This window comes from Pristiophorus japonicus, chromosome 20 (genome assembly GCF_044704955.1).
Source record: "Pristiophorus japonicus isolate sPriJap1 chromosome 20, sPriJap1.hap1, whole genome shotgun sequence".
NCBI classification, from domain to species: Eukaryota; Metazoa; Chordata; class Chondrichthyes; family Pristiophoridae; genus Pristiophorus; species Pristiophorus japonicus.
This window is the reverse complement of record NC_091996.1, coordinates 90,123,414-90,148,616: the sequence shown is the minus strand read 5'-3', so window position 1 is coordinate 90,148,616 and position 25,203 is coordinate 90,123,414. Positions and strand designations below refer to the sequence as shown.

At 49.0% G+C, this 25,203-nt stretch overlaps 1 protein-coding gene across 1 annotated transcript in view; it reads right to left on the bottom strand.

Annotated features, from left to right (window-relative positions):
• Window positions 1-25,203, bottom strand: part of pelp1 (proline, glutamate and leucine rich protein 1) — a 44,462-nt gene that overhangs the window by 15,490 nt on the left and 3,769 nt on the right. The window contains exons 2-11 of the mRNA XM_070863140.1: window positions 22,497-22,561; window positions 20,803-20,908; window positions 19,112-19,261; window positions 18,133-18,204; window positions 15,438-15,497; window positions 12,114-12,264; window positions 8,642-8,771; window positions 7,861-7,948; window positions 3,163-3,251; window positions 954-1,070 (exon numbers count right to left, since the gene is read on the bottom strand). Of these exons, the coding sequence (XP_070719241.1) occupies window positions 954-1,070; window positions 3,163-3,251; window positions 7,861-7,948; window positions 8,642-8,771; window positions 12,114-12,264; window positions 15,438-15,497; window positions 18,133-18,204; window positions 19,112-19,261; window positions 20,803-20,908; window positions 22,497-22,561 (1,028 nt within the window). The remainder of the gene's footprint in view (window positions 1-953; window positions 1,071-3,162; window positions 3,252-7,860; window positions 7,949-8,641; window positions 8,772-12,113; window positions 12,265-15,437; window positions 15,498-18,132; window positions 18,205-19,111; window positions 19,262-20,802; window positions 20,909-22,496; window positions 22,562-25,203) is intronic.

Genomic DNA, 25,203 nt, shown 5'->3' with positions numbered 1-25,203 from the left:
TTGGTTCCAGAGGGGAAAAGCTGGGGCTTGAACTAAATCTGTGGCCACAGAGACATAAACAAAAATAGTACTGACCAGATGATGGGGAATTCCTTTTCCTCGCTCAACAGTCAACAAGACTAGTGTCCGGGTCAACATGCTCCTCAATTACTTGAATTAGACCAGGGATGAGAGGCTTCACTTATGTGAAGAGACGAGAGAAGCTGGGATTGTTCTCCATAGTTAACTGAACACTGAATAGAGGTGTTGGAAATGATGAAGGGTTTTGATAAGAATAAAGAGAAACTATTTCAACCGACAGGAGGGCCTATGATTCTACGAGGGTCGGTAACCAGGGGATATAGATTTAAGATAATCGGCAAAAGAACTGGGGAAACAGGAGGAGAAAGTTTGAGAAGAATGAGAGGTGATCTTATAGAAGAATGAGAGGTGATCTTATCTTAACGAAAGGGGGCTTGACATGGTGGATGCAGAGAGGATGTTTCCACTGATGGGGGAAGACTAGAACTAGGGGGCATAATCTTAGAATAAGGGGCCACCCATTTAAAACTGAGATGAGAAGGAATTTCTTCTCTGAGGGTTGTAAATTTGTGGAATTCGCTGCCTCAGAGAGCTGTGGAAGCTGGGACATGGAGTAAATTTGAGTGATAGACAGTTTCTTAACCGATGAGGGATTAAAGGGAGCAGGCAGGGAAGTTGACCCGAGTCTATGATCAGATCAGCTATGATCGTATTGAATGGCGGAGCAAGCTCGAGGGGCTGTATGGCTTACTCCTGCTCCTATTTCTTATGTAAATTTGTTGCATGGCGAGTTGTTGCAATGTGGAATGCGCTGCCCGAAAGGACGGCGGAAGTAGACGCAATACGGAATTTTATAAATGCATGAAACGCAAAAATTTACAGGGCTATGGGGAAGGGGCCCATTGGGGTTGGTCTTTAGCACAGAATCTGACCTGTACGCTTTCTCCTGTCCGGGCACGGCTGTGTCCCGGGGCGTGCTCCAGGCAGTCAGGACTTGTGGGAAGAGCCTGCAGATAACATCTGTAAACCGCAGCAAATGCTTCCTGCACCTGTTCATCAAAAAAAAACACACACACAACCAAGTCACGTCCTGAGCATCACTTTGAACCACCGCCAACAAGATAGAGGAGAGACAAACAGACGGAAGAGCTCCAGACATAAGAACAATAACAAATAGGAGCAGAGTCGGCCATTCGGCCCCTCGAATCTGCTCGGCCATTTAATACCACTTCCCTGCCCGCTTACCATAATCTCTTATCGGTTAAGAAACTTGTCTATTTCTTTCTCAAATTTATTCAATGTCCCGGCTTCCACAGCTCTGAGGCAGCGAATTCCACAGATTTACAACCCTCAGAAGAAATTCCTTCTCATCTCAGTTTTAAATGGGCGGCCCCTTATTCTAAGATTATGCCCCCTAATTCTAGTTTCCCCCATCAGTGGAAACATCTTCTCTGGATCCACCTCGTCAAGCCCCCCTCATAATCTTATACGTTTCGATAAGATCACCTCTTGTTCTTCTGAATTCCAATGAGCAGAGGCCCAACCTACTCAACCTTCCCTCATAAGTCAACCCCCTCATCCCCGGAATCAACCGAGTGAACCTTCTCTGAACTGCCTCCAAAGCAAGTATATCCTTTCGTAAATACGGAGACCAAAACTGTAGGACAGTATTCCAGGTGTGGCCTCACCAATACCCTGTATAACTGTAGCAAGACTTTCCTGCTTTTATACTCCATCCCCCTTTGCAATAAAGGCCAAGATTCCATTGGCCTTCCTGATCACTTGCTGTACCTGCAGACTATCCTTTTGTGTTTCATGCACCAGGACCCCCCAGGATGGCAACATGTGCCGATTGCTCAATTCAAAGCTGCAAAGCCAGTCACCGATGTTGAAAAGTTTCACAGCTATCCAAGCTTGACCCTCCGCTGTGTCCAGACTCACTGGTGAAGGCAGCGAGAGAAAGCGCAACTTGAATTCCCACCACCCCACCCCGACCCGTCCCACCCCGCCCCATCCAACGCTCGGTGACAAATGGGCCGCGTCAGGAGATTATAAAAATGATTGAAGCGCTGGTCTTCTCGACTCAGTAAGTAATAAGATTTTAAGTCACCGCTGCAAGTAAGTTGGATGAAGACTATCGCTGGCAAATACCAACCATAGTTCCTATTACACGAGGCTGCCAGCACTTTTATATATATAGCTTTATATACACACAGATACAAAATACGCATTTATAACACATTAGTGCGATATATAATGCAGAAATTATATTTAATACAGGCCCCTACATTTTAGATTTAATACAGGCCCCAACAATGTTTCCTTTAAGTTTATTTTGGGTGTGTGACCCCTTTAAGTGGCTGCGTGACCCAGTCACATTCCCGTGCAGATGCAGTTTTTCCCAATGTAAAACCGACAAACAGAGGATCTCCAGTTGGCTGCGCAGCTTAATGGGAACATTGGGCTCCTAAATGTTATATGTAATACCGGCCCCTACAATTGACCCAAATGGGGAATGTTTACATTGAAATTTACAATGAGGAAAAACCTGAGCAGGCTCGAGGGGCCAAATGGCCGGCTTCTGCTCCTATTTCTTATGCTGTTATGTTTCTGTGCCGTAAATCCGATGTAATCTTATGTACATTTCGTGGCGGAGATGCGGCAAATGAGGGTACGGGGCCCAGAAGAGGCGAGGGCCTTGGGGCAGCACGGGCCCAGCCCACACTGTGCGATATGTGTGCGCACTGGGTCCGTGCAGCAGAGCTGGTCTCCAGTCGTCTTGGTTAACCCTTGCCACTGGACCAAGACCTAGCTCGGTCAAACCCGTGTGGTGGCTGGTGTGTAACGGTCACCCCACGTTAAAAAAATCCACGCACAGACATCTTCCACCCTTTCAACTGGAGTTCAGGACTGGAATATCGGGTCCTTCATTGAAACATCTGTGAACTCATGTGGAAGCAAGTCATCCTCATTCGAGGGACCGCCAATGATGATGATGTACATTTGCTAGCGATCTCGAGTGTGCAAGACCCAGAATAATTCCTGACGCAGGGAACCTCATCACTGAGCAGAGGGAGAGGGCACAGTCGTGAACGGGTGAGGCAACTTTCTCAAGTGCACAAAGAACTCGGGTACACTTACACGATAATGAGCGCCGACAAAACCTCCAAGGTATCGCAGTGGATTGTCGGCAGGACTAACATTTTCAACGGCCCTTCGCCCATCCAGCTCTGTAATGAAATAATTTTTTTTTAAAAACTAGCCTTTGAGCAGACATTGCAACCTTCAAAGCACGGGGGTGGAGTGAGAAGCGGGTGAACAGTAAGTGTGAAAGTAAATCTGACTGCTCACTGCGTGCAACGTCACTAAGTCGGGTGGCCCCTGGGAACGGCCAAGAGATTCGCCATCTCTGCATGTTGAGATCTGGGTACTTTCTTCCCTGCTTCCCATCAAGGTCAAAGAACCCCTCCCCACCCCGCCCCACCGAGTGTGAATGAAATGTAGACCAAGTCCCACATTCGTGCTCTTGGGGGGTAGAGTTGGTAAAACATAGAAAGTAGATGCAGGAGTAGGCCATTCGGCCCTTCGAGCCTGCACCACCATTCAATATGATCATGGTGACTTACCCCTTACCCTTAGACTGTGACCCCTGGTTCTGGACTTCCCCAACATCGGGAACATTCTTCCTGCATCTAACCTGTCCAATCCCGTCAGAATTTTATATGCTTCTGAGATCCCCTTTCATTCTTCTAAATTCCAGTGAATATAAGCCTAGTCGATCCAGTCTTTCTTCATATGTCAGTCCTGCCATCACGGGAATCAGTCTCGACGAACCTTAGCTGCACTCCCTCAATAGCAAGAATGTCCTTCCTCAGATTAGGAGACTAAAACTGCACACAATACTCAAGATGTAGTCTCAACAAGACCCTGTACAACTGCAGCAAGACTTCTCTGCTCCTATACTCAAATCCTCTCGCTATGAAGGCCAACATGCCATTTGCTTTCTTAACTGCCTGCTGTACCTGCATGCCAACTTTCAATGACTGATGTACCATGACACCCAGGTCTCGTTGCACCTCCCCTTTTACTAATCTGTCACCATTCAGATAATAATCTGCCTTCCTGTTTTAGCCACCTCTCATTATACTGCATCTGCCATGCATTTGCCCACTCACCTAACCTGTCCAAGTCATCCTGCAGCCTCTTAGCATCCTCTTCACAGCTTAGTGTCATCTGCAAACTTGGAGATATTACATTCAATTCCTTCGTCTAAATCATTGATGTATATTGTAAATAGCTGGGATCCCAACACTGGTGAAGGTTCCACGAGTCGAAGAAAAAGGAATCGATGCGCTCCTGGTCAAACTGCTCTCCTAGTTGGCGTCCTGGCAAGGCCGGCATTTATTGCCCATCCCCTAATCGCCCTCGAGAAGTGAGCCGCCTTCTTGAATCGCTGCAGTCCCATGTGGTGAAGGTGCTCATTTCAGAGGGGCAGTTACAGTCAACGTTGCCGTGGGTCTGGAGTCACATATCGGCCAGACCGGGTAAGGGAAGCAGATTAGTGAAAAAGACAGGATTTTACCACAATCTGGAAGTTTCCATTACTGATATTCATTTAATGAACTGAATTTAGAGTTGTAACTTTTTAGTTGTAACTTTAGAATTTGTAAATTCCCCAGCTACCGTGGTGGGATTTGAACACATGTCTCCGGATCATTAGTCCCAGCCTCTGGATTACTAGTTCAGTAACATAACCACTATGCTATCATACCCCCACATGTAACCATGCATCAGCTAGTCCATTCAGGAGTGATGTCAGGAAGCACGTTTTCCACATGAAGGGTAGTGCAAATCTGGAACTCTCTCCCCCAAAAAGCCATTGAAGCTGGGGGGGTCAACTGAATATTTCAAAACGGAGAACGCTAGACTTTTGGCACGGGTGGTAAGGGTTACGGAAACATGGCGGGCAAAGAGATCAGGCATGATCTAATTGAATGGTGAAACAGGCTCAAAGGAGCTGAACGGCCTCATCCTGGTCCTCTGGAGTGTAATTTGCCACGCACAGTGGTGTGAGGCGTTGAAGATATCGCAAAGTCTCTGTTTAAAAGAATGGACTCAAGTCGAGAATATTTCATGGACTTTATGGGATTTTTCTGAGGGTACTCTGAGGTTACTGAGGTGAATGATCAGCCATGATCTTATTGAATGGTGGTGCAGGCTCGAAGGGCCGAATGGCCTGCTCCTGCACCTATTTTCGATGTTTCTATGTTTTTTTCCCTGTGATGGGATCACCCTGTGCAGAGAGACCCGCATGGCAGTTGGCTGTGATAAAAGAACTGAGTCATCCAGAATGTACAGGTTCGCCCGCCAGTCCTCGCGAAAGGAAGAGGGCCTTATACAAAAGCACTTCCCACCTCCATCTCAGAAGAGAAGCAGAACAATGAACCCACAAGGCCTGGCCAGCCAAAGAGGAGCCAGCTTTTTTTTCCCCAACACAAAGACCGAGATATGTCCCAGACTCAGGGCCATTAGTCCAATGCACATGGGTCTGATGGCCTATCACTGACTACGCACCAGAGTGCTTAGAAACAAAAGGGTTTTAAAGATTGCCGGGAAAGATAGGGATAGTAAGACTCCTGTAAAGATAGACTCTTTTCCACCATTTCGCTAACCCCCCGACCCACCCCCTTCTCTGCCTGGACGTAACAAGTACCACCAGAGGAGGAAGCCGCAATTCCGCAGAAGAAGCCGCTGAGACAGAGAACCGCATACCCCTCACAGGGTTCGGCCTCCAGGCAGTGACTTCCCACAGCTCAGCTGAGCGATCGAGACCGAGTGTGTGTGGTGGTGAGCATGGTCGCGAGTGTCCCAAGCTGGTAACCAGATATCCCAGGCGAGCTGGGTGAGGTGTAAGGGCTCAGGGTTTTCTCAGAAGTGAAGTTTTTCGGGGGCTATTCTGGGGTGGAAGCTTCGTTTGGTGTAGCCAGGCGAAGGGGCTGCGATTGGGTAATTCGTTGGTAGGGGTGGAGTTAGAATCCACCATAGCAACAAGGGAATTACCACATGTTACCAGTCCTCAGTTTTGTACTGTATGTAGGTTGTTTGTAACCTGGATTTTATTCTCCACAGAGACAGTGATTTTCGTTTAATAGTGCATGTTTTAGCCAGTGTATGTTAGACTAAATAAATATAAGTACGATTTTTCACCGAAGCATTCCTGCCCGTGACTTATTCCATTTACACACTGAATAATAATCCCCGGGTATAGAATTTTCGTAAGGCGGGGCGATTCGAACCGTCCCGTCTCGCAATTGGGCTAGGATCAAAACCGCTTAGTGTTTGAGATGAGGCACTGCACAAATCTTTCTCTGCTAAAACAGGGTGTTTGCGGCTCTGCTCTTTGAGATTGAACTGAAGGACAGGAGGGCAGTTCAGGAGGCCAACGGGGCATCGGGTAGTTCCGACGTCGGGGGTACGGGTGCGTCTTCTGCCACTGGCACATGTGAAACGGCCGGAGACACGTGCCACAGGGTAGTGGCGACCTCAACCTCGTCACATAGATTATGGTCAGGGAGGTAACCTCACCAGCGGCCGTGGCATTGACAGGGCTCACCAGTACCAATCCCACTGCCGTAAGATGTGAATTGCCGAGAACGTACAGCACAGAAACAGGTCCATGCCGGCGTTTATGCTCCACACCAGCCTCCTCTTCATCTCACCCCATCAACATTTCATAAGAACATAACATAAGAAATAGGAGCAGGAGTAGGCCATACGGCCCCTCGAGCCTGCTCCACCATTCAATAAGATCATGGCTGATCTGATCATGGACTCAGCTCCACTTCACTGCCTGTTCCCCATAACCCCATATTCCCTTATCGGTCTATTTCTGTCTTAAATTTATTCAATGTCCCAGCTTCCACAAGAAATTCCTTCTCATCTCTATTTTAAATGGGCGGCCCCTTATTCTAAGATCATGCCCTCTAGTCTAGTTTCCCCCATCAGTGGAAACATCCTCTCTGCATCCACCTTGTCGAGCCCCCTCATAATCTTATACGTCTCGATAAGATCACCTCTCATTCTTCTGAATTCCAATGAGTAGAGGCCCAACCGACTCAACCTTTCCTCATAAGTCAACCCCCTCATCCCCAGAATCCCTCTATTCATTTCTCCCTCATGGACTTATGTAACTTCCCCTTAAATGCATCTGTGCTATTCGCCTCAACCACTCCCTGTGGTAGCGAGGCCTACATTCTCACCGCTCTCTGGGTGAAGAGTTTTCCACTGAATTCCCGATTAGATTTATTAGTGACCATCTTATTTGCTCAGTGGGGAAATATTTTCAGCTTGCCACCCGGGTGTGAAACTGGGGTCATAAGAACATAAGAAATAGGAGCAGGAGTAGGCCGTACGGCCCCTCGAGCCTGCTCTGCCATTCATTTTCATGGCTGATCTGATCCTGTCCTCAACTCCACTTACCTGCCCGCTCCCCATAACCCTTGACTCTCCTGTCGTTCAAAAATCTGTCTATCTCCGCCTTGAATATATTCAATGACCCAGTCAAGGTTCAGCCGTCTTTTATAGAAACCTCCCAGAGCTGGAGACGGTGCAACTAGTCTGTATGGCGAGGATACAGGGAGAAAGAAGGCGTCTTATCTCAGGGAAGGTTTTGAAGAGCACAAAGAATGAGTGCGGTTAAATGTAGCTGGCGCACTGGGAATGGATGGAAACGTCACCACTGAGCACTCCTTGGTCAGGCACATCATGGGGAGACTGGGAGGGGAAGGACCCTTGCTGTCAAGAGATGAAGGGTTAGCCTGTAGCCACCCGCCTCCTTACCATGTTCTTGGTGGTGACGTTCAAGACCCGACAGACCAAATTTAGGACATCCTGCACCGGCATCTTCACAGGCACCGGGAAATCCGAACTGCACCACAAGGAAAAGGGACAGTCAGATTGATTATAGTGTATTGGGGGGGGGGGGGGGGGGGAACACCGAAAGTTGAAAATGCTCACAGAACAAACATTATTTATTAAGAGCAAAGTACAAGATTCCCCCCCCCCCCCCGTCGGCCAATCATCACAGAAACCGCTCGAGAACGAGAGAGATACCCGGCAGTGGATCAGGATCGTGCATCACCCTCCGCTCCGGGCTTCCCATTACCCTCCGGTCTTCCCATTACCCTCCGACCCCCCCCCCCCCAACCCCGCCCCGATTTCCCTCCACCTCTTCCCCCCCCCCCGCAAGGCTCCCCCCCATCAGCCCTCCCTCCCCCCCAAGGCTCCCCCAATCAGCACCCCCCTCCCCCCCCAAGGCTCCCCCCCCCATCAACCCCCCCTCCCCCCCAAGGCTCCCCCCATCACCCCCCCCCCCCCCAAGGCACCCCCCCACTCCGTTACCTCTGACCCATCAAAAAGCACTTCACTGGTTGTGAAACGCTTTGAGACACCCCGAGTTGGTGAAAGGCGCTGTATAAATGCCAGTTCTTGTGAAGTGCTCACGGGGGGGGGGGGGGTGAGGTGGTTGCTATAGAAGCACGAGCTGTTGGCTCCAACCCCAGCCCCGGTTTATTTCGCCGTGCAGAGCGAGCGGCGAGGGCCGAGGAGGGCGGAGACGTACCTGAGAAGCAGCGAGAGGCACTTGCTGAGCGCAGAGAACCGCTGCCTGAGTCGCAGCACGAGGAAGGGGTCGCTGTCACTCAGCGCGGGCAGGAGCAGGTCGACACCGGGTCCCTCGTAACGGACGGGGTCTGCAGTGAGGGAGAGGGAGGGAGGGAGGGAGAGGGGCACAGACATTCTGGTTAGTATTACTCCACAGCATTCAGGACTGGTTCTGCACCAAAATACAGAGCAAAATTACAGACAACCTCTTCGAGAGAGAAGTTCTTAAATAAATGAAACAGGCAGATCTTACGCACAGAAGGAGCTATTCGGGCCATTGTGCCTGCTCTTTGAAAGAGTGATCCAATTAGTCTCACTCCCTTGGTCTTTCCCCATAGCCCAGCAAATTAGTTCCTCTTCAAATATTTATCCAGTTCCCTTTTGAAAGTTACTACTGAATCTGCTTCGACAGCCCTTTCAACCAGATCGTAACTCGCTGCGTAAAATAAATTCTCATCTCTCCGCTGGTTCTTTTGCCAATTATCTTAAACCTGTGCCCGTTGGTTAAAGAGCCTCCCGCCAGTGGAACGTGTCGCTCTCTATCCACTATCTTTTTGAACACCTCTATTAAATTTCCCCTGAACCTTCTCTGCTCCAAGGAGAACAATCCCAGCTTCCCCAGTCTCTCCACATCCCTGAAATCCCTCATCCCTGGTAAAATTACAAATAAACACCGACAAACGGATGAAGTCCCACTCTGACTAATTTCCCCCCCCCCACCACCACCCGCAGAATCTCAAAACCCGTATCCCTCAGTTCCACTGGAGTCACACAACGGCCAGATCGGGTAAGGGCGGCAGATTTCCTTCCCGAAAGGGACATTAGTGAACCAGATGAGTTTTTCATGACAATCTGGTAGTTTCATGGGGTTAGCCTTAGACCTTCCTATCATTTTCGGCAGGTTCTCGGCGATTTTCTCTTTTTCCGCCCGGCGAAAGTTTCCCCCTTAGTTTTTTTTCCAGTGGTATCGTCCAAATCTGAAAACGCCCGCCGGGACCAAACCTCCGACGCGCAGCGCCAAGAAAATCGCCAGGGCGTAAGTTTGGCCTTAACGGAAGCCCGTCCAGATCGCCGAGGGAACCGCCCTGTGAAAGCTGCTTAAACAGGGCGGTTGGTGAGTACTTTGCAAAGAAAGGCAAGTTAAAGTTTCTTTATTTATTTTTTAATTTTAAAACGCCGATTAGGTGGGAATGTTGACTTTTTTTTTTATAAAGTGGCTTTTTTTTTTTAAAAGTGAGTTTTCCCCCCCTCCCTAGGCCCAACCGCAGCCTTGGACTAAATTTTTTTTTAAACCGCCCATTTTACTTAGTTTCCCCTTAACCGGCGAGAATAAAGATCTAAGGCCCATTTTCTCGCCAGGCGATTAGTTTTAGTTTTAACATTTAAGTGTAAATTTTCACCGGCGTTACTTATCAAACATTAGCGGGTTTTTCGGAGCGGGCAATCGGGCGTTGAGGGGCTCTTGGGAAAGTCTAGCCCATGGGCACCATTACTGATATTAGCTTTTTGTTCCAGGTTTATTTAATGAACTGAATTTAAATTCCCCAGCTGCCGTGGTGGGATTTACATAAGAACATAAGAATTAGGAGCAGGCTATACAGCCCCTCGAGCCTGTTCTGCCATTTAATAAGATCATGGCTGATCTGATCATGGACTCAGCTCCACTTCCCCGCCAGCTCCCCATAACCCCATATCATTTAAGAAACTGCCTATTTCTGTCATAAATATATTCAATGTCCCAGCTTTCACAGCTCTCTGAGGCAGTGAATTCCACAGATTTACAACCCTCAGAGAAGAAATTTCTTCTCATCTCTATTTTAAAAATGGGCGGCCCCTTATTCTAAGAACATGCCCGCTAGTTCTAGTCTCCCTTATCAGTGGAAACATCCTCTCTGCATCTACCTTGTCAAGCCCCCTCGATAAGATCACCTCTCTTTCTTCTGAATTCCAATGAGTAGAGGTCCAACCTCCTCAACCTTTCCTCATAAGTCAACCCACTCATCCCCGGAATCAACCGAGTGAACCTTCTCTGAACTGCCTCCAGAGCAAGCACATCCCTTCGCAAATATGGAAACCAGAAATTTCTCATGTGAACTTTGAACCGATACTTGCTAACTTAATAAATGCACGTGAGGCCCAACCTACTCAATCTTTCCTCATAAGTCAACCTCCTCGGAACTCATGTCATTCGTCCAGGCCCCTGGATTAATAGTCCAGTAACATGGCCACTGTGTTACCGTACCCCGAACCTTGGAGGTGCCCTGCGCTGTGGGTTTCTCGATATTAATAAGGTCGATCACTACCGATGATGGTGCTGCTGCTGCTGTTGCTGTGTGGGAGGGATTCCATCGCTGATAGCATTTCCAATTCATGGCAAATACCAACCCAGCAAAACAAGGGTTAACTGGAGCTGTGCGTCACCCAAAGTAGCCAGTGCGCGTCTTGTCCTTAGTTACATACGATATACGGCACAGAAACAGGCCATTCGGCCCAACCAGTCCATGCCGGCGTTTATGCTCCACTCGAGCCTCCTCCCGTCTTACCTCATCTAACTCTATCAGCATAACCCTCTATTCCCTTCTCCCCCATGCGCTTGTCCAGCCTCCCCTTAAATGCATCGATACTATTCGCCTCAACCCCTCCCTGTGGCAGCGAGCACCACATTGTCACCACTCTCTGGGTAAAGAAGTTTCTTCTGAATTCCATGTTGGATTTCTTGACCATCTTATATTGATGGCCTCTAGAAACATAGAAACTAGGTGCAGGAGTAGGCCATTTGGCCCTTCGAGCCTGCACCACCATTCAATATGATCATGGCTGAACATGCAACTTCAGTACCCCATTCCTGCTTTCTCGCCAATAGAAACATAGAAAATAGGTGCAGGAGTTATGCTCTTCCCCACAAGTGGAAACATTCTCTCTGTATCCACTCTTATCAAAACCTTTCAGAATTTTAAAGACCTCTATTAGGTCACCCATCAGCCCTCTCTTTTCAAGAGAAAAAAAAGAGACCCAGCCGGTTCATCCATTCCCGACAGGTATAACTGGTTGGAGCCAATTTAATTCTGGACATGCTAGTTGCCATGAAGTACTCCAGCCACAGGGTGGCGTTTTTCCAATTGGACAGAAAAGAACAAAGAGAAAGCAAAACCAAAGAGGAAACCAACACAGCAAGAAGAGTAAACAGAATCCATTTTAGCCTGGACTGTCTGAAAACTTTAGTGATTAGAAACAAACCTCCTGCTGTATCAAACCTTCCCAGAAGTACAACTATTTTTCACACTACATTATTAAAGGATTTGGATTCTGAAGCTCTGACCGTTGGCCATATTTCTTGGCATAGTGTTGAACCTAGCTGGAGAATCAGAGCTACGCCCGCGGTACGCTGGTCTTACTGCTACGCCATTGCACCGGACTGCTTGTGCCCTCACCCGTTTCCGTCCCTTCATACATCTGCCCCACCAGGCTGTGCAGTGTTGCGAGGAGGCAGTGCAGCTGCTGCCCCCAGGACTCGGCGTACTTCATGCCCTGAGCGAATCCGGTGCCCAGCCCTGGCAGCATCACGTAGCATTGGCAGGCCAGCTAGGGAAGAAGAGACAGCGAGAGGAGGACCAGTCAATCCGATGTAGCATTAGATATGTTACAGCGCCGAAAGAGGCCATTCAACCCAATCCCACCTGTGCTGGCCCGCTCTGAGAGCTACCCACTCAGTCCCACCATAATGATACCGGGATGTAAGGGATATAATTGTAAGAGTTGCAAATAGGTGGTCAGAATTATACTGAAGGCAATGAACTTATCAGTATTAGGAGGGTCTGTATAATTGCCTATGTAACACTTGCTTATGTCGGTATAGCACAAATGTATAACGCATTAAACTGCCTCCGTAACTTCTATAATACTTGAACAGCAAAATCAGCAGTTGTTGACCAGAAATCTCTGAGGAAGAGGTAAGGAAGCCAGTGGCAAAGTGCAAGTCATGGACCAACACCATAGAAGATGGGCAATTGCATATACCACTCAGAGACAGTTTGATAAGAGTCAACAATTCAATGTAACTTCGCTGATAGGTGCTCCTCTCCAAAACCTTTAAAAATTGTACTTGAAACCTCTTGTATTTCGGAAGTTATAGGCTGAACCTTCCCGTGCATCGCATGTAATAAAACCGGTAAAAGCTGAGGTTTTGTTTGTTTACTTCCGTGGTCGTTATACAGTGGGAGCTGGGCGAGGTGTTGATTAACTATCAGTTAATCCACCCTGAGGAAGAGAAGCTTTCCTTTTACCCCAACTGGCCGGGTGAGGTGTCGATTAACTAGATCAGATAGTCCACTTTGAGGGAGGGAAGCCTCCTTTGTACCCCTACATGGGACTAAAAGGGTTAAATTAGGAGGGCAGCTGGCATAGACTGGGCTTGTGTTCTCTCGAGGAAGGGGTGATCTAATTGAGGTGTTTCATGATTAAAAGGAGTGTATATAGTACGAAAGCAAAATACTGCGGATGCTGGAATCCAGAATAAAAACAGAAAATGCTGGAAATCTCAGCGGGCCAGGCAGCATCTGTGGAGAGGAAGCAGAGTTAACGTTTCAGGTCGATGACCCTTTGTCAGAACTGGAGAGTGTTCGAAAAGAACAGATTCTTAACGAGCACTGAAAGGGGGAGGGGAAGAAAAAACAAAAGGGAAGGTCTGTGATAGGGTGGAAGACAAGAAAGATTAGAGAGACAAAAGGGACGATGGCCCAAATTCAAATGGTAATGCCAGGAGTTAGAAAAACATTAGTCGAGATAGAGTGTGAATGGTGGGATAATAACCAACTGCCATTAGAGACAAGGAGAAAAGAAGAAACAGGCTCTGTGGGGGGCTGGAGGGGGGGGGAAAGGGAGCCAAAGATCGGCAGCGGCTATGCTCAAAATTTTGAACTCGATGTTGAGTCCAAAAGGCTGTAAAGTGCCTAAACGAAAGACGAGGTGCTGCTTGTCGAGCTTGCGTTGAGCTTCGTTGGAACAGTGTAGGAGGCCAAGGACAGAGAGGTCAGAGTGGGAATGCAGTGGAGAATTAAAGTGACAGGCATAAAGTGAGTTTATATGGTAAATTGAAATTATTTCCTCTGGTGAGGGAGCCCAGAACAAGGGGGGCATAACCTTAAAATTAGAGGCAGGCCATTCAAGGGTGATGTCAGGAAGCAATTCTGCTAACACAGGGTAGTGGAAATCTCTCCCCCAAAAAGCTACCGAAACTGGGGGTCAATTGAATATTTCAAAACCGAGATCGCTAGATGTTTGGCAAGGGTTTTGAGGATTACGGAAACAAGGTGGGTAGAGAGATCAGGCACAATCTCATTGAATGGCGAAACAGGCTCAAAGGGGCTGAACAGCCTTCCTCCTATTCCTCTGTAACGGAAATTCTATGCCGCGCACGGTGCTTGGATGCGTTTGAGATAAGGCACTGCACAAATCTTTCTCTGCTGAAACAGATTGTGGGGCTCTGTTCTTTGAGATTTGAACTCAGGAGGGTAGTTCCGACAACGGGGGTACGAGTGCGTCTGCTGTCACTGGCACACCTGTGATGTGAAATGACTGTGAACGGTTGGTAGTAACAAGGGCTACGAAACCAAGGGGTCAGCTGGAGTTGAGATGCAGATCAGTGGTGACCTAAAAGGAAGACTTGCATTTCTATAGCGCCTTTCATGACCTCAGGACGTCCCAAAGATTTTGACAGCCTATGAGGTACTTTTGAAGTGTAGTTCATTGTTGTAATGTAGGAAATGTGGCAGTCAGTTTGCACAGAGCAAGCTCCCACAAACAGCAAAATGATAATGACCAGTTAATCTGCTTTAGTGATGTTGGTCAAGGGATAAATATTGGCCAGGACAATATCTGCTCTTCCTCCCACAGCGGCATGGGATCTTTCACGTCTACCTGAGAGAGGAGACGGGGCCTCAGTTAAATGTCGAATTGAATGGTAGAATAAGTTTGGGGAGCTGAACGGCCTACTCCAGTTCCTCTGTTCCCGTTGCCTTTGCCTGTACCCTTTCAATTTGCGCTTCTTTTTCTGCGACAGCTGTGGCTTCTCCACGTCACACCAGCAACCCTCGTAGTCCCGATCGTGCAGAATTAAACGCAACGCCCTGGTGCAGGCCTGCGCCAAACTCCGACTTGTGGCACTGATGGACGGAAGGCCATCTAGGACCCAGCCGTGGCTCGCACTCTCTTGCCTCGGGGTCAGAAGGTTGTGGATTCAAGTCCCAGTCCGGAGACGTGAACACACAATCCACGCTGACACTCCCAGTGCCAGTACCGAGGGAGCGCCCCACTGTCGGAGGTGCTGCCTTTTGGGTGACACGTTAAACCTGAGGTCCCGTCTGCCCTCTCGGATGGACGTAAAAGATCCCACGGCACTAGAGCAGGAGAGTTATCCCCGGTGTCCTGGGCCAATATTTATGCCTCAATTAACATCGCTAAAAACAGATTATCTGGTCATTATCACATTGCTGTTTGTGGGAGCTTGCTGTGCACAAATTGGCTGCTGCGCTTCCTACATTACAGCAGTGACTACACTTCAAAAAACAACTCCGTTGGCTGTAAAGCGCTTTGGGACAACCAGAAGTCGTGAAAGGCGCTATATAAATGCAAGTCTGCCTTTTTCTTTTCACAGCACTTCTGAACTCCATCAGGCAAACCAGCTCGAATGCAACTTACGAACAAAATACACGGAGATCAAACCTCACTCTAAACTGGCATTACTGCCCGGTGCTTACCTCCTGCACATGCGGACTCGCTGTATCCAGCTTACACAGGAAATAAGCAGTCAGCTTGCCCTGCCGGCACAAAGGAACCAAAGTTACAATTCAATCATTGGTAGAATTCTTCGTTAGTTGCTTCTGCTTTCTCACCCCCGAGCGGTCTCCCAGATTTGCTCTGCGGTAATGAATCGGCAGAGACCGCTTTATACTCAAGACAAATCAGTGTTAGAGTGACAGACCTGTACCCACCAGTACTGTACCCCAGTGTTATACAGTGACAGACCTGTACCCACCAGTACTGTACCCCAGTGTTATACAGTGACAGACCTGTACCCACCAGTACTGTACCCCAGTGTTATACAGTGACAGACCTGTACCCACCAGTACTGTACCCCAGTGTTATACAGTGACAGACCTGTACCCACCAGTACTGTACCCCAGTGTTGTACAGTGATAGACCTGTACCCACCAGTACTGTACCCCCGTGTTATACAGTGACAGACCTGTACCCACCAGTACTGTAGTCCAGTGTTATACAGTGACAGACCTGTACCCACCAGTACTGTACCCCAGTGTTATACAGTGACAAACCTGTACCCACCAGTACTGTACCCCAGTGTTGTACAGTGACAGACCTGTACCCACCAGTACTGTACCCGTGTTGTACAGTGACAGACCTGTACCCACCAGTACTGTACCCCAGTGTTGTACAGTGACAGACCTGTACCCACCAGTACTGTACCCCAGTGTTGTACAGTGACAGACCTGTACCCACCAGTACTGTACCCCAGTGTTATACAGTGACAGACCTGTACCCACCAGTACTGTACCCCAGTGTTATACAGTGACAGACCTGTACCCACCAGTACTGTACCCCAGTGTTATACAGTGACAGACCTGTACCCACCAGTACTGTACCCCAGTGTTATAGTGACAGACCTGTACCCAACAGTACTGTACCCCAGTGTTATACAGTGACAGACCTATACCCACCAGTACTGTACCCCAGTGTTATACAGTGACAGACCTGTACCCACCAGTACTGTACCCCAGTGTTATACAGTGACAGACCTGTACCCACCAGTACTGTACTCCAGTGTTATACAGTGACAGGCCTGTACCTACCAGTACTGTACCCCAGTGTTATACAGTGACAGACCTGTACCCACCAGTACTGTACCCCAGTGTTATACAGTGACAGACCTGTACCCACCAGTACTGTACCCCAGTGTTATACAGTGACAGACCTGTACCTACCAGTACTGTACTCCAGTGTTATACAGTGACAGGCCTGTACCTACCAGTACTGTACCCCAGTGTTATACAGGGACAGACCTGTACCCACCAGTACTGTACCCCAGTGTTATACAGTGACAGACCTGTACCCCCCAGTACTGTACCCCAGTGTTATACAGTGACAGACCTGTACCCACCAATACTGTACCTCAATGTTATACAGTGACAGACCTGTACCCACCAGTACTGTACCCCAGTGTTATACAGTGACAGACCTGTACCCACCAGTACTGTACCCCAGTGTTATACAGTGACAGACCTGTACCCACCAGTACTGTACCCCAGTGTTATACAGTGACAGACCTGTACCCACCAGTACTGTACCCCAGTGTTATACAGTGACAGACCTGTACCCAGCACTGTACCCCAGTGTTATACAGTGACAGACCTGTACCCACCAGTACTGTACCCCAGTGTTATACAGTGACAGACCTGTACCCACCAGTACTGTACCCCAGTGTTATACAGTGACAGACCTGTACCCACCAGTACTGTACCCGTGTTGTACAGTGACAGACCTGTACCCACCAGTACTGTACCCGTGTTAGTGACAGACCTGTACCCACCCCGGTACTGTACCCCAGCGTTATAGTGACAGACCTGTAGCCACCAGTACTGTACCCCAGTATTATACAGTGACAGACCTGTACCAACCAGTACTGTACCCCAGTGTTATACAGTGACAGACCTGTACCCACCAGTACTATATCCCAGTGTTAGTGACAAACCTCTACCCACCAGTACTGTACCCCAGTGTTATACAGTGACAGACCTGTACCCACCAGTACTGTACCCCAGTGTTATAGTGACAGACCTGTACCCACCAGTACTGTACCCCAGTGTTATACAGTGACAGACCTGTACCACCCCCCGGTACTGTACCCCAGCGTTATACAGTGACAGACCTGTACCCACCAGTACGTACCCCAGTATTATAGTGACAGACCTGTACCCATCAGTACTGTACCAATGTTATACAGTGACAGACTTGTACCCACCAGTACTGTACCCCAGTGTTATAGTGACAGACTTGTACCCATCAGTACTGTACCAATGTTATACAGTGACAAGACCTGTACCCACTAGTACTGTACCCATGTGTACAGTGACAGACCTGTACCAGTACTGTACCCCAGTGCTATGCGCCCCAAATTTCTCCCACCAGACAAAAGTACAACCAAAGGGCATGTTCCATCATCGTACTGGGTGTTCCATTGAAAAAACCATTAAACGATTTCACATGCAATTGCCTGTTTGAAATTTAGACAACTGCACAAGGCTGGTCCTGGATATAAATGTAATATGCAAGATAAAATTGAACAGGGCAGACTTTTGAGCTGTAAACATAAAGCAAGGAGCCTGCCACCTATGAGGGAGCTGCAGTGCCCTTGGGACACAGTAAGAGATTCCTTACCCGCACAGATCCACAGGCCCGGGGGTAAAAGGTCATACAGGCCTTCATTCCGTCCATGGCTTCTGTATGGCACTGAGAGAAAGGTACAGTGTTAGACACATTGCAAGTGAAAATATCGTCAAAAGTCTAGGCGAGGACAGCTGTCCCAAGAAAGGATTCACTTCTTAAACTTGGCAGTGCCCTCAGAGGGATTTATAGCGCAGTAACTGAGCCCCGGAACTGGCAGCAACGCAGTGAGCTATTGGGAAGGGAAGGCGGAGGACTGTGAAAGTACTGGTGAAAGCGCAGAAAAGATTTACAAGGAAGTTGACAGAATTGAGGCTGCAATTATCAAGAAACATTGACTAATCCCACTGCTCCACTCGCCCCGATAGCCCTGTATCAATCCCAAACTAATCCCACTGCTCCCCGCTCTCTCCCCATAGCCCTGTATCAATCCCAAACTAATCCCACTGCCCCGTTCTCTCCCCATAGCCCTGTATCAATCCCAAACTAATCCCACTGCCCCGTTCTCTCCCCATAGCTCTGTATCAATCCCAAACTAATCTCACTGCCCCGTTCTCTCCCCATAGCTCTGTATCAATCCCAAACTAATCCCACTGCCCCTCTCTATCCCCACAGCCCTGTATCAATCCCAAACTAATCCCACTGCCCCGTTCTCTCCCCATAGCCCTGTATCAATCCCAAACTAATCCCACTGCCCCGCTTTCTCCGCTGCAATTTCTGCTATTTCAAACGTTGCTCTACTCTTTCTTAAAAGATGCGACAATCTGTATTTGAACTTCAGCCATGATCTTGCTGAATGGTGGAGCAGGCACGAGGGGCCGCACAGCCTACTGCTGCTCCTAATTCTTAGCGTGCCCCAAGTCTCAAATGTGCGATACAGTCTGCTGCCCAGGTCCGAGAGATTCCTTTCTGTAGGAGGCCTGTTATGTGGGAAAATTGAGCTTTTTATTTCCTCTTGTAATCAGAGACTCACCTCAGGCTTCAGCCCCAGCAGGGAGGTCACTATGCTGGGTATGTGGTTCATGGCCACCTCCCGGGCCAGCTCGGGAAGCTGGGACGAGTACTTCAGCAGGTCATGTAGCACCCACGTGGCAAGCTCCACTGTAGTCTGCAGGTCCTGGCACTGTAACAATGCAGGGAGAGATTAAGTGACAATCCAGTTGGAGTCATACATAGCACAAAGGAATATAGTCGTGATTGTTGGAGATGAATCATCCCAGCCTCAGGACATCGCTGCAGGAGTTCCTCAGGGCAGTGACCTAGGCCCAACCATCTTCAGCTGCTTCATCAATGACCTTCTCTCCATCATAAGGTCAGAAGTGGGGATGTTCAGTTCCATTCGCAACTCCTCAGATAATGGAGCAGTCCGTGCCCGCATGCAGCAAGACCTCTAGACAACATTCAGGCTTGGGCTGATAAGTGGTGGCAAGTAACATTTGCACCACACAAGTGCCAGGCAATGACCATCTCCAACAAGCGAGAGTCTAACCACTACCCCTTGACATTCAACGGCATTACCATCGCCGAATCCCCCACCATCAACATCCTGGGGGTCACCATTGACCAGAAACTTAACTGGACCAGCCACATAAATACTGTGGCTACAAGAGCAGGTTAGAGGCTGGGTATTCTGTGGCAAGTGTCTCATCACCTGACTCCCTTTCCACAATCTACAAGGCACAAGTCAGGAGTGTGATGGAACACTCTCCACTTGCCTGGATGAGTGCAGCTCCAACAACACTCAAGAAGTTCGACATTATCCAGGACAAAGCAGCCCGCTTGATGGGCACGCTACCCACCACCTTCAACATTCACTCCCTCCACCACCGGCGCACCGTGGCTGCAGTGTGCACCGTCTACAAGATGCACTGCAGCAACTCGCCAAGGCTTCTTCGGGAGCACCTCCCAAACCCGCGACATCTACCACCCAGAAGGACAAGGGCAGCAGGCGCATGGGAACACCACCACCTCCACGTTCCCCTCCAAGTCACACACTATCCAGAGTTAAATATATCGGCCGTTCCTTCATCGTCGCTGGGTCAAAATCCTGGAACTCCTTCCCTAACAGCACAATGAGGATACATGCACCACACGGACTGCAGCGGTTCAAGGCGGCTCACCACCACCTTCTCAAGGGGCAATTAGGGATGGGCAATTAATGCTGGTCAGAAGAATGAGAGGTGATCTTATCGAAACGTATAAGATTATGAGGGGGCTTGACAAGGTGAATGCAGAGAGGATGTTTCCACTGATGGGGGAGACTAGAACTAGAGGGCATGATCTTAGAATAAGGGGCCGCCCATTTAAAACAGATGAGGAGGAATTTCTTCTCTGAGGGTTGTAAATCTGTGGAATTTGCTGCCTCAGAGAGCTGTGGAAGCTGGGACATTGAATAAATTTAAGACAGAGATAGATAGTCGCTTAACCGATAAGGGGATAAGGGGTTATGGGGAGTGGGCAGGGAAGTGGAGCTGAGTCCATGATTGGATCAGCCATGATCTTATTGAATGGCGGAGCAGGCTCGAGGGGCCGTATGGCCTACTCCTATTTCTTATGTTCTTATTTTAAAAGCTCCTCCCCTCCTCCCCGAGGGCAGAGACAGGGCGGACGTGGGCGGAGATAGGCAGAAGTCTGCAGAGAATCAGGGTGGAGTCCATTGATTACCTGGATAATGTGCTGCACTGCCCGGAGCCAAGAGATGCATTGATCCTGGAAGATATCTGTGGGACTGTCAGCTACCAACAGAGCCAGCAAGCAGACTCCTTCAAATCTGTGGGGATGGAACACATAATTAAGGACAATTAGCCCTGGCTAAACACGGAACTGGATACAGCAGCGCACATTTTAATAGACATAGAAACACCAAGTGAGTGGGCTGTAAGGTGGCAGATGGGAGCGTAGAAAAACAGAATCTTTTTTAAATGCTGAGAAACTTTTAAATGTTGGTGTTCAGAGAGGTTTGGGTGTCCTCGAGAAAGAAACCCAAAAAGTTAGCATGCAGGTGCAGCAAGCAGAGAAGGCAAATGGCATGTTGTCTTTTTTTCCAAGGGAGTTGGAGCATAAATATAAATATGGATGTGGGGAGGGTGTTTCCACTGGCTGGGAAGTCTAGAACGAGGGGGTCAGTCTCAGGATAGGAAATTTAGGAGCGGGATGAGGAGAAATTTCTTCACTCAGAGAGCAGTGAACCTGTGGAATTCTCTACCACAGAAGGCTGTGGAGGCCAAGTCACTGAATATAGTTAAGAAGGAGATAGATAAATTAACACAAAAGGCATCAAGGGGTATGGGGAGAAAGCGGGAATATTGTGTTCAGATAGAGGATCAGCCATGATCATACTGAATGGCGGTGCAGGCTCGAAGGGCCGAATGGCCTACTACTGCTCCTATTTTTTTTATATATAAGAGTAAGGAAGTCTTGCAACAATTGTACAGGACCTTGGTGAGACCACAACTGGTGTATTGTGCACAGTTTTGGTCTCCTAAAGGATATAATTGCTTTGGAAGCAGAACAACGAAGATTGATTCCAGGGTTGAGAGGGCTGTCTTATGACGAGATTGTGTGGAATGGGCCTGTATCTCTGGAGTTTAGGTGATCTGATTGAAACATACAAGATTCTGAGGAGGATTGACAGGGTAGATGCAGGGAGGACGTTTCCTCCCGGGCTGGAGAGTCTAGAACCAGGGGTCACAGTCTCAGGATAAGGGGTCGGCCATTTAGGACTGAGATGAGGAGAAATTACTTCACTCAGAGGGTGGTGAATCTTTCGAATTCTCTGCCCCAGAGGGCTGTGGAGGCTCAGTCGTTGAATATATTCATATTGTGTCTATAAGCACTCTAGTAATGACTCCACGAGGTAAGGTATTGTTCTTGTACCGTAGTCCATTTATTACAGCTCCTAAGTGAGGGTACAGTAAGATGAGCTCCCTTTTATACCTGGTTACCTGTCGTGTACAGGTGACCCCTAGGTCTCCACCAGTTGCACCCTCTGGTGGTACAGGCATAGTGTATACAGTGTGAAGGTACATCCAGTAGTCTTATGTAACTGTACATTGAGTGTACAGGAAGTATACTTATATTATACATACACAACAATTCAAGGCGAAGATAGATAGATTTTTTGGATATTCAGGGAATCAAAGGCTATGGGGATCGGGCGGAAAGATAGGGTTGAGGTAGAAGATCAGCCGCGATCTTATTGAATGGCGGAGCAGGCTCGAGGGGCCTACTCCCGCTCCCATTTCTTAGTAAAACCGAAACATCATGGCATCGAACAGCTATCCCCATCAGCGAGGACAGCTGTATTTGCATCGGTTTACCCACAAACACACAGAGGGGCAACGGCTCGCGGCCCTTACCTGGTTTTGGCGGAGCCGAGTCTGGAGTTGCTGATGCCAATCAAGGCTGCAAGATCTGACAAATTCTGCAAAGAAAGAATACAGAGTGAACACAAAAGAATCACCGAGGGCTCCAGGTGAACATTGCAGTCTTCGTTACAGCCTTCACTTTTGAATCGCAGCCAGTCCTTCTTAACTTCAATCACGAGTTCCTGTGCCTGTGTGTCATTTGTTAAGCCTCCTTTACCATCAAGAGCTGCCACATGGATTATTTTGTTTTTATTTTATTCGTGCATGGGATGTGGGCGGCACTGGCGAGTCCGGCATTTATTGCCCATCCCCTAATTACCCCTTGAGAAGGTGGTGGTGAGCCGCCTTATACATCGGAGTGGCTCGCTGGGCCATTTCAGAGGGCAGTTAAGAGTCAACCACATTGCTGTGGGTCTGGAGTCACATGTAGGCCCAGACCGGGTAAGGGCGGCAGATTTCCTTCCCTAAAGGGACATTAGTGAACCGGATGGGTTTTTACGACAATCCGGTAGTTTCATGGTCACCATGACTGATCGTAGCTTTTAATTCCAGATTTCAAAATAAAATGTAATTATCTGAATTTATATTCCCCAGCTGCCGTGGTGGGATTTGAACACATGTCGCCGGATCATTAAGAACATAATAGGAGCAGGAGTAGGCCATATGGCCCCTCGAGCCTGTTCCGCCATTTAATACAATCATGGCTGATCTCATCATGGACTCAGCTCCACTTCCCTGCCCACTCCCCATAACCTCTTATCATTTAAGAAACTGTCTATTTCTGTCTTAAATTTATTCAATGTCCCAGCTTCCACAGCTCTCTGAGGCAGCAAATTCCATAGATTTACAACCCTCTAAGAGAAGAAATTTCTCATCTCAGTTTTAAATGGGCAGCCCCTTATTCTAAGATCATGCCCTCTAATTCTAGTCTCCCCCATCAGTGTCAAGCATCTACCTTGTCAAGCCCCCTCATAATCTTATACATTTCGATAAGGTCACCTCTCATTCTTCTGAATTCCAATGAGTAGAGGCCCAACCTACTCAACTTTTCCTCATAAGTCAACCCTCTCACCCCCAGAATCAACCGAGTGAACCTTCTCTGAACTGCCTCCAAAGCAAGTATATCCTTTCGTAAATATGGAAACCAAAACTGCACGCAGTATTCCAGGTGTGGCCTCACCAATACCCTGTATAACTGTAGCAAGACTTCCCTGCTTTTATACTCCATCCCCTTTGCAATCATTAATATAGGTCTCTGGATTACTAGTCCAGTAACATAACCACTATGGAATTCCATACCGCAGAGAGTTGTTGATGCCAGTTCATTGGATATATTCAAGAGGGAGTTAGATATGGCCCTTGCAGCTAAAGGGATCAAGGGGTATGGAGAGAAAACATGAACAGGATACTGAGGTGAATGATCAGCCATGATCTTATTGAATGGTGGTGCAGGCTCGAAGGGCCGGATGGCCTACTCCTGCACCTATTTTCTATGTTTCTACCACTCCCTGCAATTCTACTGGCCCCAGTCTGTTACAGTTTAAGAAATATCAACCACTCAACGTGCTGTTCAATGCAATTCAGAAATGTTTACTGACCTCAAAGCATTGCTAGAGTTATAGTGTTAACAGCCATATATCTGGCCCCCGATATCTTATCCCACCTGTCCCCCCGCCCCTTAATCCAATTCACCAACTGCCTCTGAGACCAATTCCAATATCCCAACGCGCTCCGATAAGTCACCGCTCTACCCTACTCTCAAACTCCTCAGTGGTCAACCTTTACCCACTAGAACCCCAATGGAACCATAATCCAGTGACAACTGTGAATTTAGGTGGATATTAGAATGCTGGAAGGATGCTATGAAAGGGAGGGGGGGAAGCTGGTGGGGGGAAGCTGGTGGGGGGGAAGCTGGTGGGGGGGAAGCTGGTGGGGGAAAAGAGGGAGGTAGGTCTGGGGTGTGAAGGTCGGGTAGCGGTAAGGTGATGGGATGGGAGACAGAGATGGCGGGTGGGGATGGGAAATGGGAGAGAGGGTCGATGGGGGAGGTTATGGGGGGGGATGTGGGGGTTAGGTTGTAAGGGAAAGAAGGTAGGAGTGGAGTTGGGGGGGGGGGAAGAGTTTAGAGAAGTCAGAGGGGAGAGGGAGGGTGAGGGGGGAGGGGCGGTGATGATGAAGGGCGGGTCGGGGAGGGGGGGACGGTGAGGGGGGGGAAAACGGTGAGGGGGGGGACGGTGAAGAGGGGGGGGGGACGGTGAAGAGGGGGGGGGGACGGTGAAGAGGGGGGGGGGGACGGTGAAGAGGGGGGGGACGGTGAAGAGGGGGGGGGACGGTGAAGAGGGGGGGGGACGGTGAAGAGGGGGGGGGACGGTGAAGAGGGGGGGGGACGGTGAAGAGGGGGGGGGACGGTGAAGAGGGGGGGGGACGGTGAAGAGGGGGGGGGACGGTGTAGGGGGGGGGACGGTGAAGGGGGGGGGACGGTGAAGGGGGGGGGGACGGTGAAGGGGGGGGGGACGGTGAAGGGGGGGGGGACGGTGAAGGGGGGGGGGGCGGTGAAGGGGGGGGGGACGGTGAAGGGGGGGGGACGGTGAAGGGGGGGGGACGGTGAAGGGGGGGGGGACGGTGAAGGGGGGGGGGACGGTGAAGGGGGGGGGGACGGTGAAGGGGGGGGGGACGGTGAAGGGGGGGGGGACGGTGA